The 18,339-nt window shown below is 37.9% G+C and overlaps 2 protein-coding genes across 2 annotated transcripts; both read left to right on the forward strand.

Annotated features, from left to right (window-relative positions):
• Window positions 1–1,175: 1,175 nt before the first annotated feature.
• LOC135256920 (required for drug-induced death protein 1-like) lies at window positions 1,176–6,177 on the forward strand. Its single transcript, XM_064339198.1, has 2 exons — window positions 1,176–1,750; window positions 5,472–6,177. Exons 1-2 carry the CDS (start codon window positions 1,304–1,306, stop codon window positions 5,607–5,609), a joined length of 585 nt encoding a protein of 194 aa, XP_064195268.1. The 5' UTR covers window positions 1,176–1,303; the 3' UTR covers window positions 5,610–6,177.
• Window positions 6,178–9,889: 3,712 nt separating this feature from the next.
• On the forward strand, window positions 9,890–15,460 carry tmem18 (transmembrane protein 18). The gene is made up of 5 exons (XM_064339199.1): window positions 9,890–10,120; window positions 12,304–12,421; window positions 13,505–13,559; window positions 13,970–14,063; window positions 14,307–15,460. The coding sequence occupies exons 1-5, from the start codon at window positions 10,028–10,030 to the stop codon at window positions 14,403–14,405; spliced, it is 459 nt and encodes a 152-aa protein (XP_064195269.1). The 5' UTR covers window positions 9,890–10,027; the 3' UTR covers window positions 14,406–15,460.
• Window positions 15,461–18,339: the final 2,879 nt, after the last annotated feature.

The following is an 18,339-nucleotide window of genomic DNA, read 5'->3' on the forward strand; positions in this document are numbered from 1 at the left end:
AATTAAAGCTGACAGTCTGCACTTCAACCTCGTTGTCATTGTATCTTTTCAAACTCAAAGTGCTAGAGTGCAGAACCAAAATAACAAAAAATGTGTCATTGTCCAATGAATTATGGTGCTCGCTGTATTTTAATCCCAAATAGTTTGGAAAGTCATGGAAGGAAAAGGATTTAACATTTACAGTGTTTGACTGATTTTAAAGTCCCCAGCACTGGTGTCGCTCTGGCCTATCTAGTGATGAAGGAAACTTTCATTCGTTGTCTCTCTGCAGGTGTTGTCATATACTGATGATGTAATTAGCAGGGGAAATTCCCCGCATGTGAGTAGTGAGGGCACAGATGTATAGAGAGGAGCATTCAATAAACTTGGTGGTTGAAGTTTACATTCCAGACTGGAGGATTTAATTCGTGTCATATACAGTTAATATCAAACAGGTGTGTGTGTGTGTCTAATTGAGAAACTTGGTGCTCACTTCTGAACGAAATATATATCAAAGAGGCCGGGAAAAAAAGATCCGAATCCGAATAATTTTCGCCAAATTATTATGAGGATGCATTATTCGCGTGTTGCCGAATATGGTATTTGCGTTCAGAACCATCCCTACTATGTATGCTGTTACGTGAACGTGCAAGGTCATTGTGAATTGGTGCAAGACATTAACCTGTTTATCTATTTGATTGGTTCACATTCTAAGCAACTTTGTTTTGAAAAAACAAAAAAATTGGGCAGAATCTATAATATATTTCATTTGTACAATGTTTTTTATGAATAAACTCAGTCGGAAAGGACTTTGAGAATACATGGCAATAGCATTCATATTCAAAAACTGAATCAAGAGACAAGGTTTAAATTAATTTAAGTTTATCACTCCTGGAAGAATACGTCATCACCAGAAGATGTCACTAGAGAGGCATGTGTCAAATGCTTCAACGCAACCCTACACTTCAACCAGCGTTGGAAAGCTCTGGTCTCCCAGTATAGCGTCGCAGCACCACTATGCGTTCGCCTCAAACGCCTGGCTACCTTCCCCCATTCTCTTCGCATGCACTCCGGCCAATTCTGCGCCGATTCTGGCTGTGTGGGCAATGTCGGCTCTCGGATCTGGGGAAGCGTGCTCAGGCCGATTCCGGGGCGTCATTCATTCTGACATCAGTTAAATGAATCTGGCGTGGCGGAATCGGGCCGCATACATGTTGCTAGCAGGGTTTGGACACAGCCACAGTGAAACCGCCATAACATGAATCTCTAACCAATCAACAGGTACAAGCACTATTAAGACAATAAGCCATTCCTCTTTAAGGGAATGGTGCCAAGTCACTCAGCCTTTGCTTGGACAGCCTCACAGGAAAAACCGCAGTCATTGATGTATGCACTAACTGCTTGCATTAGAGAACATAATTTCATCATTCGAAGTGAGCCTTTGGAAATGGAAATGAAGCCGAAGTCTTTGTGGGAAGGTATGTCGAGAATATTTGAAAGTAATGAAAGGTTAGACGAAACGGAAAACAACAGAGGAACGAGGTATCGGAGACAAATTGATTCTGAATACGCTCACATTGAAGTTACAAATAACGACAACGTGACGGAGGAAGGTAGCAATCGAAAAAACAAGGACAAGTCTTCGAAAGAGATTCATTTTGCCTTTCTGCCCGAGAGGTACGAGCCCCTCACAGAAGATGACGAAGCGAGGGAACGAATGAAAGAGGAAAAGCGAATTAAGAAGAAACAAAAGTATAAGAAGTACAGGAAGGTATGTTTCATGAAGTTTTTTTGTAATATTGATTTGCACAATGTATCATAAGAGTTAATTTGATGCACAATGCCACTTTACATTTGAACAAACTGCTAATTTACTGGTAGGCTGTCATTTTAGGACTGGGGGTATGCATATCTGATTATATGCATGTCTGTGGTTGCGGTGATCTAGGCTACCATGCAAACAATCTGCGTCCACAGTATGATCGCTTATGGGTAACGAGTTGAATTGTCCAAGTTTAGCTGATGTAAACCGATGCTGGTGAACGGTAACGTGCACATGGTATTTTAGTTTATCCCTTTTTAGTTTTACGAAGTATGCAGGAAAACCGTCACGTCGGCTCTAAAATAAATACAGTAATTCAAGGCATTTTAAAGACATGTACCTTAGCCGTGAATTCTTGATGCGGGGTTAGAAAGTATAATAATAATAATAATAATAATACTTTATTTCTATAACATCATACAGCATGTTGCTAAAATGCTTAAAACAGAGTAGCCTATGCCAAACAATACAATAAAACAGAGTCATGTAAGAATAAACAACATAGTAAAACAATAATGAACAATAAAGTAATAAAACAAAGAGGTAAAACAATAATCAAAGAAGACATTCAGGAAATAAGAATACAATACAACAGGAATGAGAATACAGAACATAGGCTACGGGAAATAATAAAACACAACAGAAATAATAATACGCAGAATATAACATTGTAATAATTCAATGATGGGAAAAAATTATGATTACCCAGGTTATAACCACATAAATTGTGTTGGGATGGAATTCATGATTTTTGCACTGAACCTGACGTTACTCTTACTTGAAATGACTGACGTAATTAATAGGACCTTGTATATGAAACGTGTTTTTTTTTTGTTTGTTTGTTTGTTTTGTTTTTAATGATTTAGGGAGCTTTATCAGTTTCCTTGTATAAAATTAGCATGCATTGCATTGGGTAGGAAAAGATGTCAATCAGTGAATGGTAATAAAATGGCTTTGCCTACCAAAGATTTCCTGTTATTGAACATTTACCAGTGCTGATGCTGTGGATTTTTTAAAGGTGACTCTCCATCAGGGTACAATTATTCTTTACTCAACCTCGCAAATTCTTGATTTTCAGATATTTACAATGTTAGATTTTCCACAATCTACTGAGTAGGCACTGTCCCTGAATAAGGTAAGTAAATTAGCATACAAAATAATCAAAAGCCAAAATTATCTACAAAATTACATTTGATCTCCAGAAATTATTTTATTTAATTGTATTTTTTGGAATTTGGTTCTCAGTCAGATTGTACACTAATGAATGTCCACAGAAAGTACTGCTGATTATTTATGACCACCCCAAATTAAACTATGATTTAGTAATTAAATTTTATGGCATTGCAGTAATTCTACTGTCATGTGGTTTAACTGTGTTTATACCTTCTTAGTGGTAGGAATGAGGGTATGTCAGTAAATTGGATTAAGGAGTAAAGAGCCTCTTATCTGATGCATGTGATTGGAGTCATTATATGAATTATTTGTTGGACAGTGATTTGTCTGTATTTTTTAAATAGCTGGGCTTCGCTGATTTAAGTGCACAGTTTCCTTATACTTGATTATATAGGTTAATAAAAAAAATGTGTGCATGTGTACATACGTTTTCTGCAGAGTTGTGAACATATCTTGTGCCCTCAAAAGATAGTTATGTTATTCCCTTTCCACCAACTCAGCGTGAAACTGAAGTTAACCAATTACTGTCGTAGCTGTTACGAATGATCCATTATGATCAGTGTTCCCCATGCAAACAAGTAGGAAGTGAAATTTCTTTCCAGTTGAAAGTGTCAGGTCCATTTTGAGGAAAAAAGATAATTTGGTCTTTATATTTGTAGCTCAAATTTTATTTTCTATTGAAGATTAAACTTGCCATTGACACTGACATTTACTGTGCTTAATTAAAAATGCAGAAAAGTTATTGCTATTCATAATGACATGATTTGTTCTGCCATATTGACAAGTAAAAAGTCAGCTCACAGCAGTTTTGGTGGTTGTGTCATTCTCCTGTTAAGAACAAATAATTTCTGGTTTGCTGTCTATACCATCACTGTCTGAATGCAGTATTACGATGGCAATGATGTCATAGTCTGCCCAATACAATGCAAAGATTACCACTGGTGTACCACAGATTTTGAATATGACAAAAACAGATTCACAGTGACAAATCCTATTGCCATGGTCTTTATATGTGCTTGAATTTTGACATTTCATTTTGTTTTTTGTGAATTGCTGTTTTATGCAACTAGGAAAGAAATGAAAGAAAGTGTATCACACACATTCAGAAATTTTAATTCCAGATATTTTAAAACGTACTGTACATTGGTTACTGATCACTCATCTTTTCTGTCAGTCAGTTATATTTACAGTTTGACTGCTGATCACTAAGACTTTTCACATAGTGAAAAAAGCGAAACCATAGGTGGTCAGAACAGTCACAGAAACAGCAGCCCAATAAAAGAATTGCTAAGGGGCTCGTCTTTCACTCTTGCATTTTGCCCTCAGTCTGTACACAAGCCCAGCTGGTTCTTCTCTAAATCGGGCCACTACCTCCTGATGAGTTTCCTGCAATCCTAAGATTATCTTCTATCTCCTGACCAGCTCACGTGTTGCACTGTAGTTGAGTGAAAAAAAAGTATTTTGTTTCTTTAAGTTGGGAGTTCACAACTTTATTTCAGGAAATGTTTTGATGAAAGGGCTGTATTTATTTTTGGTTCTGGCAGTTGGGAGGTGGTTGGGAGGGTATGGTTTTGGACCAAATACACATAAATCTTAAAATTAACTCTTTAAAAAAAACAAGTACCCACGTATAGAGGACATCAGAATTTTTGTTGATTCCTATAAGTTTTGTTTTTTTCCCGCCCATGCAGTATTTGAGTGAGTTCTAATCCTTGGGTTGTAATGGTATAATGTCGTTTAGTATGCTTCAAAAAAAAAAAAAAAAACAAGACTAGGCGTAACTATAGGGACGAAATAGCAATCTGTTGTATTTTACACTGCACAGATATTTTTATTTCATGAGGAACACTGAAGAGGAAATGACCCATGGACAAGAATAGAAGAAAATTATCAGTTCATTATCTGGGTTGTAAAATGAGGAGTGGCTGTGCTGCGAGACTCAGAAAACATGCACAGTAAAACATCCAGTTTTAATTAAACTCTAACAGAGTACATATGAGTGCAATAGGGAGCATATGTATTCTGTAGGAGTTGATTGAACTCTGAACATTTTGCTGTGCTCATCATTGCATTTAAACATGTTCAAAAGGAAGGCTTTGCTTCATTTTTCCATCCACCAGTGTTCTACATTTAATGATTTAGGGTTTGCTCATATTGTTCCAGATTGCTCTGAGTGGGCTACCTCTTTGTTGGGCAGAGCTGTTTGCAAGGGTTGATACTGTAGAAGGTGGGTCATAGCTCACAATAAGAGTGGTTGTGGCCCAGAGGAGGTTGTTTTTGAACTGCCTCTGAACCAGGAAGGGTTATTCCTTGGTAATTACCCCGGGAGCACCTTTCCCTGAATAAACTGACCTTGGAGACAGACTCGGAACACAATCGACTGTTTGTCTGTCTGTTTATTTTTGTTAGACACGTGAGAGAGACTTCCCTAGACGGTTGACTCTTATCTTGCAGCTTGTTCCTGTCTGAAAGTGCTCTGGTCTCCTGTCTCCGCCAGAACGTGGGCAAGGCTCTGCGCTTCAGCTTGCGGTGCCTGGTGGCTGGGCTCCAGAGTTTTACCACAGGATACTCCACACCACTCTCCGCGGCTGCCGCCGTCATCCCAGAACTGGTCCCCTCGCGAGCCCACGGCTGAAGGAACTTCAGGAACTCCTGTGCTTTCATGTGGGAGGACTTCAAATGAAGATTGCTCTAGGGCTCAGGGCTCCTGTCGTCAATCAGCTGCCCTTCCCCACAGTGTTGGCGACTTTGTCGCTAGATCTAAAAAAAAATTCAGAGCCCTTCCCAGTCCCTTTTTCTGAAAAAGTGACAATTTGAAAATTGAGCTACTTTTCTGAATTCTTAATGTAAAACACTTTTTTACTAAGTGATTTCAAAAAGGGCTACATTTACACTGAATAAAAATCCATATTAATACAAAATGCACAAATCAGCAGATCAATGGTGAAATCCTATGGGGAACAAGATGGCAACACTCCTTTGTAGGATGACACCAAATTAATGTGACTAAGGCTTCTGGTGTGTTCCAATATTGCTACTACTACTCTAACTTGCGATGGAAGAAAAGTGATATTATTCATTCCATTAGTGTTACTTCTTTTTCAAATTAAGTGCATTGTACAAATGAAATGTTAATCAGTATAAAATTATTGTAGATTGTATAAAAAATAGATTTTCATAAAGAAAAGTATTTGTAAAATGAAGCCTGGTTGACTTTGTTCTTTTTCCGATTTCTTGCAAAGGCAGTTCTGCTTCAATGCATGAGAAAGTACTTTGTCGTGTCAGTTTCTGAACACATGTAATTGCAAAGTTCTGAGGCAGACTAACACCTTGAGGAATAGAAATTGAACAAAATGGCTTTTTTAGTGTCAGAGGAAAAAATGTATCATTTTGAGTGTTCCTTATCATAATAAGTTCTATCATCTTTTCTTTCTTGTGCTCAGTCTCTCCCCATATTTCCACTGTTAATGTATGTAAAAATTAATCAAATGAGTCCCAGGAACTGCTGGTGTAATTTAGCTCAATATCTAACTATGGTACAACTAACTTGCATATATGAAAAAAAAATTTATATTACAGTCCTTTTCTAACACAGTTAATTCTCAACTGTAGATACAAATTTGAAACTCAAGACCGGTTCTTAGCTATTCATACCAAGAAACTGTGGTAGGTTTTTTTGTGTGTGGTACATTTCATATTAGTTCTACAAAGATGTAATGATCATTTCACGGCTTGAATCTGTTTTCATGTAGTAGTGGGGGCATTACCAATAGCATCTCTGTGCATATAACCTTGTGTGTATGTAATATAATAGTCCCTGGCACAGGATTTGATGTGGATAAGCAGGTGCAAAAAGCAAATGGAGGTGTAGAGGAGTGGCCAAAAATACTTTGTATCTTGGAACAAAATACGAAATTTTGAAATGCATACAGGCACATACACATTTCAAATAGGTGTATATGAAGTACTGCCCATTTCTGGGAAAAAAATCATGTGTGACTTTAATCGTGAAATGTGTGGCAAAAGCAGAGCCAGGAATGTATGAACAAAGGGATTTGTAGCCAGGAAAGACTTAGGAGGGTGGAATTGAAAATCAAAACAGGAAAGGGGCTAAATCAAGGCTCAGCGTCCTGTCTGCATCCTGCCTGCACTATTAGGAGGTAATCTATACACACAAAAACTGCAGTCATATCTTCCACACAAAATAACTTGAATCGAAGGCTATTCATAATAATGAAATGGTTTGCAGAAGAGGTAGTATAAATGAAATAAAACAGATTAACTGAGAGTAAATGAAAATGTAACTTGCCTTTGCTTAGTATAAATTTAGCTTTCTGCACCAGCAGAGTTGGTTGGAACGGACAATACTGTTGTTCTTTCTGCGCAATATTTGGTAAGATTTCCTTACCTCTGTCCCTGAATTCCTCAGTGCAATTCCAGTGCTTTTTTCTTGTAGAAATATTTTTTAATTGGTAAGGATGGAACAGCAGTCCTTTCAACTCCTGTAATCAAATCCAAAGGGAGTTTTGTCAAGTAAAGTGTGCAGACTTGCTTAAAGTCAAAAACACTAACAGCCTCAAGTAAATTGTGCACAGGTTGAAAGAAATGTGGTTTCTTTGGGAGCGAGTTGTGCCTCTAAACCCTTGCCACTCAACAACATCTTGAACTATGCCAGCAACATTTTGAGAAGACATAGATCTCCAGTTCCACAAATATGGAATAGACTTTGAGGTACAAGGAACGGTACGACACCACATAATACAAACTGCCCCTACTCGTTTTGTATGGCTCAGCTGGACGTTTCACTGGTAGGTCTGAACTTTTCTCTGTTATTGTGTTTATTAGCACATAATTATGATTGTAAAAACTTAATAAAACTCTTTTCTGCGACTCAACAAACAAATGCAAAAATAGAATGTGCAGAACATAATTGTTTGTGTAATCTGCTGATTAGTCTCTGACCTGCTGTCTACTGACTTGACAAGTTTTGTCATATTCCTTCCTTCCATTCGTTTTTATTCATGAGCATTGGGAGGCTGAACCACATTGTTCCGCCAAAACAGTTTTGCAGAGGGTAGGCCCATTGTCCTACAATTAATTAAACGCTAATTTAAAAATGCATGTAATTTGGGGTTATCCATGTTTGTAGCTACTCAAAAATACATTGATTAGATAAGATTTCGACATCTATCCACTCTTTAACCCCTGTGTCACTTTAAGTTTGGTGGAACTGGAAGGGTAAGTTGCGGAGGTGGGGGGGCGGGGGGTAAGGAATCCTGTCATCTGGGTAGGGGATTTTAATGTGCATAGTCCATTGTGGGGGAGCACAGAGTTGGATGCCAATGGACGGGTTGTGGAGGAGTGAATGGAGCATTTGGAACTGGTTTATCTGAATTAAGGACAGGCTACTAATTTTCAAGCTGGTAGAAATATTAGATTTAACAAGTCACTGGCACGTTAGCTGGCAAAAGGGAATGGAAGGTGTTAGGGTTGAGTGACGACTTTCCTTTTGAGATAAAATTTGGAGGAGTGGGAGATGGTTGAAGAGGATGAGAGTCAGGCGCTTTAGTCTTGCTAAATCCAGGTTTGTAGAGTGTGTTAAGGAGCTGGATAAGGCAGATGACTCTTCTGTGACCAGATGGATGATACAATCTCTTCAGTAATTTACCAGGCAGCTTCTCTGGCTATTCCAAAGAAGGGAGGGTTGAAGACCAAGAAAATGGTTCCGTGGTGATATCAAGAGAGTGATGTGGCAATACAAGGAAGGAATAGGGCTCACAGGGAGCTAAGGTGTGATTCTATGATTGGAATTTGATTCAGTATAAGAAGCTGACAGCATTGGCTTGGCAGGTTGTCAAGACTGCAAAGCCTGATTGTTGGAGAGTATATAGTGGGACGCTTGAGGGGATACGCCAGTGACTGAAGTATGGATTGTGGTAAAGGGGATGAATGGGATTTAGAGGAAGATGGTAGTGCCAGTATCAGATGTGGGACAGGTGGTGGCATGGACAAACCAGAAGAAGGCTGACCTCTTTGCTGAAACTTTCAGGGCGGTGCACAGTGAGGCAAATGTGAGCGCTGTTAGTCGCAGATTGAGAAATAGCTTGTTGGAGGAGTATCAGATTGTGCTGGCACACCAGAAGGTAGGTCAGGAATGTCTGAAGTATTATAACATTTTCTTCACCGGAGTGGAATAATGTCAAGCCATATCTTTGGGAGGTAATATGGCTCCAGGCAAAGATGGATTGTACTACGATATGGTTTGACATCGCGATGAAGTAGTACTGGATGTGGTGTAGAGTATCAGTTAAATTGCCTCAATCACATTTGCTTTGATGCTTGTGATGGGGAGGCCAGGCCACGTCCTTATTCACTGTTTCCCTCTCTAAGGCCAATATCTAAACTCTTACAAGTCCTTGATTTGATCGTTAGGATCAATATCTGACAAATTCAATGGGACAATAGTAATAAAGAGAGGAATTTTCATAATGTACATAAATCAGTTAAGTAAGAGGTGGGGAGCTGTAGGAGAGAGGAAACTATATGGAGTAGGTTACGGTTTAGGCATACAGTATTTATATTTATAACTGTAATTGATTGGTAGACATGAAACAGGGTTATGTGATGGTACGTAGTGGATGAAATGGTAGCACGTGCTGATGTTTTGTGAATTGTATGATCTACACAGGGACAGAATGTTTGAGAGACAGAGAAACTGGGCAGGGATGGGGTATACGTGGGATATTAGGGGGGAGGACAAGGGAAAATGGGTGGTGGGTTAGGCTCTTTTTAATGTTCTTGGAGTAACAGGATTAGGCAGAAGAATCTAACGTAGTTAGACTGTGACCGGCTTCACACTCCAACACAGTAGGTGGCGGTGTATGCACCTTGAAGTTTAATGAGGTCCGCCGACCAAATCAGAGGAAGAAGAAGTAGAAGCAGCTGAAGAACAAGAAGAAGAACGTTAGGCGTTTTGAACCTATTATAGCTGAGCTAGTGTACCATCATAAATATTATAAGCTACCACGGATACTTATAGACTTAGCAACCAAAATGGCTGAGCTGAAGGAGAATAATATCAGCTCTATCCCTATTGATCATTTCAGCAAAGGAAGGGTCACTTCTGTATGGACATTGCTGAGTTCTGTAAGTGCGTTTTATGTTTTCTAGCAAACGTCGTCGTAAAATTTCTTGTCCCTGACTTGTTTACATTCTGTACTGATGTGACTGCAAGGTGAATCTATCGCTGTTTCCATTGCAGCACTTTCGACACAAGCAATATCGGAAGCGCTGTGCTAAAATGTATTCTTACCGTGAGGAGTGACTGATCCGCAAGTGTATAAATGTGTTACCACGGTGGCACAATTGTACCTAGAAATACCTTTGGGGACAAAACTGTACCCCCTTAGAAAGAAAAGAAAGAAAGAAAAAAACTGTATTCTATACGTGAAATGTAAACATGACCCGCTAGTCTGACGGTGACAACTTTGGGGCTAAACTGGCTCACTTTTTAGTTAATAAAACTCAAAAGTAACTTAAATACCCCGTGAGTAGAAGTGGCTTACTAGTTCAGTATTTTAGTATCATTTTCTGTAGCCTACTTGAGTATAGGCTACTTCATGTACTACAAGTTGCGAAGAAGTTCAAATATAAGCTTAATAATATTTTTCTGAAGTGTATAATTATGTACAGTTTATTATTTTACAAAAGTGTGCTACATTAGTGTGCTTCTAAAACTTTGGTCCATCTTGGTTCCCTTCAGCCTCAACCTGGTTATTCAAGTAGTAGGCCTATCATATGATGTCATGAAAGACATCCCAGCACCATTCCATCATAAAATTAATCAGAGAACACATAGTGCATAAGAACTGAAGTGAGCCTCAGTCATGGTTTTAAAGAACTTTGACAAGGTGGACCGTAAGTTTTATTAGCACACTAATATAGCATACTTTCTTTAAATATGTGCACTTTTGAACTATTATACACTTCATGAAAGTATACTTTGGGTTATACGTTTACCCCTTAAGTCACACTGGCCCATATTCAAGCAGGAGTGGGTGTGTTTGCATTCATCCTTTTTTTTTTTTACAGTGAAATTTTCAATTGATCTGGTCACACAATATATCATATGAAAACTCACGGTTCTATCTCTATAAATTATTTTATGATGATTCCTTATTTTTTATGATTCCTTTTATCATGTGGGGTGGCAAATAATGCATTTTTGAAATCCACAGGTAACAGAAATTACGGTAAAGCCCGTATCCTTATCATTCATGAATCCAGCAGGAATCCAGCTAACAAAATCCATAGTCATTTTTAGTCCCAAATACATGCTAATTCAGAGAATTAATAGAATATCCATTGTTTACTTAGCAATTCTCCAGAGGAATTATCATTGTTGTCTGTTTTGCCATTGCATACACGCTGAAAGTATTGTGTACATAGGAATGTTCTTATCTCTGTTTTGTATACCACCCATATGCTTTGCTGACGAGTACCGGGCAAGCAGTTCCTCAGTATAGCCAGTGGGACCCACAGTGCGTAAGCAAGGACTTGACATGGACTGGATAAGTTCTGCCCAGAACACAGCCAGCCAATGGCAAGCTAGTATATTGACAAATCAGAAGCATTTTAGCCAAGGAAATTATTTTTCCTACAGTGTATAGTTTGTTAGGGTTGCATTAAAGGACACACATTGTTTCTCCTGCGTAAACAAACCATAAGCATAACTGAAAATGTTACGCACCGGAAAAAAGTTAACAAGATTTTATGCCTAAAAAGGTTCTTTTGGAATGCCTAAGTCGAAGCAGAAGACTCAGCATTTGGAAGAAATCACTCATCTGAGTTAATATTTCTGAGGAGCACAGTGAAAACAGCTTTGACTCCACAGCAGATGGCATGTTCAAGGACTTGATCCCATTTTATATCAGTGAGCATCTAAATAGTCTCAAAATATATTTATTATTATTCAGTACACTTATCAATAAGGAACAGGCCTAGTTATGAGTAATAAATGATGCATGTGAAATTGCGAGATGTGTTCGAAATGTTGATGAGGCTGGGAAGGGGTTAACTTCTTTGCAACTTTTATCCCATAAAGTAGGCTATACTCTAGTAGCCTGTAGTAAATGATACAAAAATAATAAACTAGTAGTAAGCCACTTGTGCACCTTGGAAGTTTAAGTTACTTTTGTAAAGTTTTATTAACTAAAAAGTAGGCCAGTTTGGTCCCAGAGTTGTCAAAGTCAGACTAATGGGTCTATATTCAAACTTAACATTTAGCCTACAGTTTTTCAGACACTGCAATTTATAATGCTTTTCTATAGGTACAGTGGTCAGAGTCCTGGTTGATGGGACTATTGGCATTCCACGCTGTCTGCTTTACAGTTACTCTGTTGACGTGTAGGTTTTACCGACTACAGATTTGCCATTTTCTCATAATGGGTAAGTGATGCTTCATAGTGTACTTGGTTACCACATTGTCATTTGTTGTACTATTTTACAGTATATCTGGTATGATCATCTCAGATTTGTTTGCAGGCTGATTCAGTAATATAGGCTATATGGAAGAATAATGCACATGCCAGCCAATGAGAATTGAGAATTCAGCCAAGCTTGTATATAGGTTTTGCATCTTTGTAGGATTACAAGGGCAGCAAAATAAGTTATTCATAGCCTATAGCCTATGTAAGTCATCTGTGCAAAATAATGGTTATACATGTATACTGTTGATACATCTTGATTAGAAGAAAATCACGTGGGCATAGTTTTTTCAGCTTCATTGTTTCACTGTGCTATATTTGTGAATCTGTCATGAGTGTACGATTATGCTCACATATGATTTTTGTTGATCTAATTTTCATGCCTACTACATTCATATTTGGGACAAATTGTACTCATTTTGTGTTCTTTGCATTCTGTATAGTTACTATGAATTAACTCTAATTTTTTCATTCATATCTTTACCTGTAGTCAGATAAGTGTTAACCCCCCAAAATGGTAGCCATTTTGGAATAACTTTAGACCCCTGTATCTGTTAGATTATGCATGATACCATGTCTAAAATTGTTTTGTTTATTTTAATACACAAAGACTGCCTGAAGGAAGTACGAGAAAAGTTGGAAACATAAACACCTAAATCCTGGTTGAATTTTGATGGAGACCCATATTTATTTATTGACTATATAACTTTTAGTATTTGTCTTCATGTGTCACTGTCAGACCTGGGTCAAATGCGTATTTGTTTTTGATTCAAATACGTTTCCGTACTCTATTGATCTTGCCTGGCGTAATTGAGCCTGCCAATATGACCAGAAGGTGGGGTTTGCACTTTCTGGGAGAATTTCATTGGTTTCAATACACCAGACAAGATCAGTAAAGCATAGAAAAGTATTTGAATCCAAAACAAATATGTATTTGACCCAGGTCTGGTCACTATTCTCAATAACTGTGTTATACCCTTAGTTTTATGATGAGAATACAGTAATCCTCATCAACATAGAAAAGACTCATGTCTGTTTTTATCAGTTGTCATGGTCTACTCTGCTGAATACCTAAATGAGAAGGCAGCTATGAACTGGAGGTACAGTAAACTGTTTTTACATTATTTGTGTTTTTAACAGCAAAATATCATTTTAAACGACTGTTCATAAGCATGAACATAATGTACTTTATATATAAAATTGAAATCCTCTTTACATGTATTGTGTCACATACTGGTGTTACAGGACAAATGTATTGACATACAAAGAAATATATTTGTGGACAAGCATTTAAGAACCACAACACAAATTTGCAAACTTTAGTATTTAGTATAATTATATGTATCAAAATTGTATTGTGGTCTTTGTTTGAATGTAGGATGCACCGTTTGGTCATTTTTGCCTAGGTTACCGACGTATTTTAACTAATAATCAGAGTGAATTAGGCTATGCATGCTGCAAGTGAACTATTCAAGGAGTAAAATTAAATAATTTGTTTTATTTTCAACAGGTCATTCTCTAATTTCCAATATTTTGACTCACAAGGAATGTTCATATCTTTGGTTTTTTCAATTCCCCTCTTAATGAATACAATTATTATTGTGGTAAGTATTTGAATTATTGTTCTTTCATGTGTAACTCACTCAGACATTTGGAACAGAACAAAAAAACATATAAGAGAGTGCTATTCAGTGATTATGATATAAGTTTGTCCTTTCCAAAATTACTTCCCAGGTAAAGTGCATCCCTGCAATTGGCCACTTAGACCACTTATGTACAGAATTACAGCTGAGTGTTTTATTGTTATTTTATTATTGTTATTTCATTATTGTTATTTTATTTTACAGATGGTGTGGGTCTATAGGACATTTGAGACAATGACAGCGCTGAAAACCCTGCAACTGAAACAAAAAGCAATGAGAGAAAACCGGAAGAAAACTGAATGATTTGCGATGGACAAAGTGGTTGTGTTTAGTGATACACCTCTCCCCATGTTGAAAATTCACATTATTTTAAACCACAAGTCTTATGTTTATTTGAGTGTGGCATGAAATGAAAATAATTAGCCAGTCACAGTCAAGATTGTGGGTGAGTTCAAGTGTGTGTGGGGAAATCGTGAGGTAAACAGTAAATTTGGGTTGTAGCATGCCCAAAGAAAACGGCCTTTTTAATTTTGAAAGGACCAAAATTACTGTACGAAAGATGTGCATTTATTTAACTTTGATATGAGTTTTAATTTGTTACTATAACATATTTTGTGTCGCAGATAGTGCTATAAAATATGAAGTCAGGCTTGGCGGATTCATGATGTTTTATACTGTCTAGCAAACTGGCAATCTTTCACTCTGATTGTAGATGCTCTTCAATATTGCCACAAGAGGGCAATGGTGTTCCATTGAGTCAGTGGGTCTTCTGTTATCTGCAGTAATATCATTAAAGATGGACGTTCTGTGAAATGAATTTTCCAAGAAAAGTGTGGTTCATAAACCATACATCAGTATAGCTGTGTAACCGGTCTGTATTTTGTGTAGGTCAAACTAATGTGGGACAAATTTTAATAATTAAAGTGAATAATTCACAAGACCACAGAATGACTGGTTTAAGAATGATATAATGTACCAAAAAGTGTTTTGTAACAGCTATATTTTAAAAATAGGTAATTTAAGGGAGATGAACTTTCTCATGATTTGCACATTTTCCTGTTTTTTATTCATGAGGTCAAGAGTTGTTATTTTAAAGATGTTTCGAGCATGGGAGGATTTGTTATCTACTGGAACCGTCTGGATTAATAGTAACGGACATAAATTATACAACCGATCTTTTGTAATCTTGTTGCACATGTCATGAAGAGTAATACATACAATTTTAGCGATTCAAGATGGGGGTTATAGACTAATGTGTCTTAAGATATGTGTTATACATTGACGTTGACACAAGGAAAGCCTTGTTTTTAATAACTGTTTAAAATGTTGTGCTGCCAAAATAAGTGTTTTCAAAGGCATCCTTTCATAAGAAGCAGCTGTTTTCCTGCTCAGGGGCTCGTGCGTATGTGCAGAGTGATACAATCTCTGAGGATGATGCTAGAGATATAAATCTGAAATCAATAAGCAGCGGATAGAGATGGAAGAAAATCGCAGAACATCAGAATGTGAAGGAAATGATGGTGACTGCAAGAGATTCTGGAATTTGTAAACTCACACTGGAAAAAAAGTGACTGGACTGGAGCAGGCCCTGGGCAGGGGTCTTCTATTATAACCTTTGTAATTGCCAAAAAGGGTAAGAGTACAAGAGAGTAGTTGCATTACAATTGCCTGGAATAGTAAAAAAAAAATCAACAATTTATTATGTAATGTAGACAGAGTAATCAGAATATTAACAAAGACCAACAGACTTGCAGTACAGGTGCATGGAAGCCAAATGTGAGACTCCCAAAATTTTCCCCCTGAAGTAGTAGGTCCACTGAGTGTTTCAGATGCCCCTCTCCCCTGTAAAATAAATGTTTACCAGCTAATATTATGGCCAGCCCCATTAGCCTATCTAACCAGATCTACTACAATAAATAAGAGGGTTTCAGAAGATACAGTTATCAGAAGGGGGTAATATTAAGAGGGTAAACATACCTGGATAAATCATAAAGTCTGTTGTGGGAAACAAGACATATACTTTCCCTTTACCGTCTGTTTCCTACAGCATTTTTATTGTACTGTACATGTAGGATGGGTCAAAACCTCTATAAAATGGCCTGTGCCAATTTTTTTTTTTTTCTTGGCTTGAAAGTGTAAATGTAGAAGCAGATCTTTGTGTATTCCGCTAATATTTACTCTGTTAACTAAAGCAAACAGTTCCTGTGAATTCCAGATCATCATTGTTAATGTGAACTTGGTCTCAACTGACCCCACAAGATAAATATGAATTATATAAATAAACTGCTGTGTGGGTTTCCTGATTGCACTTTTCATTTCTAATCAAAGTAGTCTAAATGAAGAGCCATTTACACTAGGGAACCCCAATTATACCTGTGATATACCTTAGTGTGTCACACATTCCAGGTAGATCTGCTGGGCAGATACTGGTCAGCCTTGGCTTGCTTTTCAGTTACCACCCGATCAAAGAGGGCATTGTGGAATGACAAATGGGGATGTTTTCATTTGTGCATGCCTCAGTAAATAAACAGCGCAGCAAGGAAGGCCCATGCTTTTCTCAGTTTGAATGCATTACTGTGAGAAACATGACAAGACTGTCAGAGTTCTTGTTGGCTTTGGGACAGTAAGACCATTGCTCTGATTTCAAGCAGAGCACATTTGTTTGTCTTCAATTTTCGTGTTTAGAGATACACAGCTTTACATGGTACATATTCGCAATAGACCTCTATTCCTCACCTGCTGTGTACCCCTCCATGTAGCCAGTGTAGCCTCTAGGCAACCCCAAATGGTGAAATTTAAAAATTGAAATGCAGTATATGTTCAACATTTCCTGAGCACCTTAAGCACCTTACCTGTTGTACCCTTAAGGCCAGCCTTCAGGTCGTTAGGGCTTCTCACTGGCTATGATTCAGAGGAACTGGTGCCACTATTGGTCAGTGCAAGTGTTCCTAATCATGTTGCACTAGCAGACAGTATCCATAAAGCATCGGGCAGACTTCCGATTGACCAAATGAGCTAAAATAAGGAGTGGCAAGCAATGCAATGAGAAGTATTCTTGCGCATCCACAGAAAACACAAGGCCATTGTTAATGAATATTGAAGACATCAAGCACACATTTTAAGAACAGAAATGACGCTTGTCACAGGGTTCTCCTCTTAACCACGTACCATGCTACTGGACAACAGCTTGACTGGCCATGCCGGAAGACCTGCTGGCCAAAGCGATATTTATAATAGACAAGAACACGTGGGCTGGCTGTATGCATCATTGTCACCATAACTGATCAAATTAAGTGGACCCTAGCCACACATGCAATACACTGTAAACTGGTGGTGTTCTCTAAAAAAATGTCTGTGGCACTCCTGTTAAATCATGAAGCACATTACAGTAAATGGAATTACACATACCGTAATTTTTTTTCAGAAAGCAACTGGCAAGGTTCCAGGAAGATGTTTGGCAAAGGTTCTGCTGTAACAGAACAGACAACAGTTTTTTTTCAATACCCTGGAGGTACTGTAATGATGGGTCAAACTCCATTTGAGGGATGAATTTTGAAAACAGTAATTCATTGAAAAGATAGTGGCATTAATTCACAGAACTAGAACATGACACTCAAAGATTAGATAATTTTGTCCATGCCCCATTACCAACTTGTTTCACATGAGGAGATGCACATACATACATACATATGTTCATGACTATACTTCAAACTGGGAATGAGATAAAATTCTAGCCACTCAAGCATTGTAGATTTAGATTACATAGTCTCTAATTGACTATGTAATCTTAGGGTTGTAGCTAGGTAAGCTGTTTATCTTAGTTGATTTAGTTGAGTGGGCTTCTCTCTAGGGTTTTCAACGCACTTGTTCCTGGTTATGGTTATACACTTTGTTGTACATCGCTCTGGATAAGAGAATCTGCCAAATGCCTGTAATGTAATGTAATGTAGTTGGTAGCGACATTGCAAGGCCAATCAGTCCTGTTTGTGAAGTGGCTGGTAATGAGCTCTCTAGCACCACCATTTTGTTTTATTGGGCCAATAATATAGTACTTGCCTCTCGTGCCTGCTGATAGGCACACAAAGATTTATGGTGTTATGTGAATGCATTCTGAATTTACATGCCTTTTTGTGGGAAGCCACCCCCCCCCTCCCCTCCCATTGGTCAATCGGTGTGAAAAGTTCAGTTCTTCGTTGCCCCATGACCAAGCTGTCCACATGCAAATCTGTTCATAACC

This window comes from Anguilla rostrata, chromosome 6 (assembly GCF_018555375.3).
Source record: "Anguilla rostrata isolate EN2019 chromosome 6, ASM1855537v3, whole genome shotgun sequence".
NCBI classification, from domain to species: Eukaryota; Metazoa; Chordata; class Actinopteri; order Anguilliformes; family Anguillidae; genus Anguilla; species Anguilla rostrata.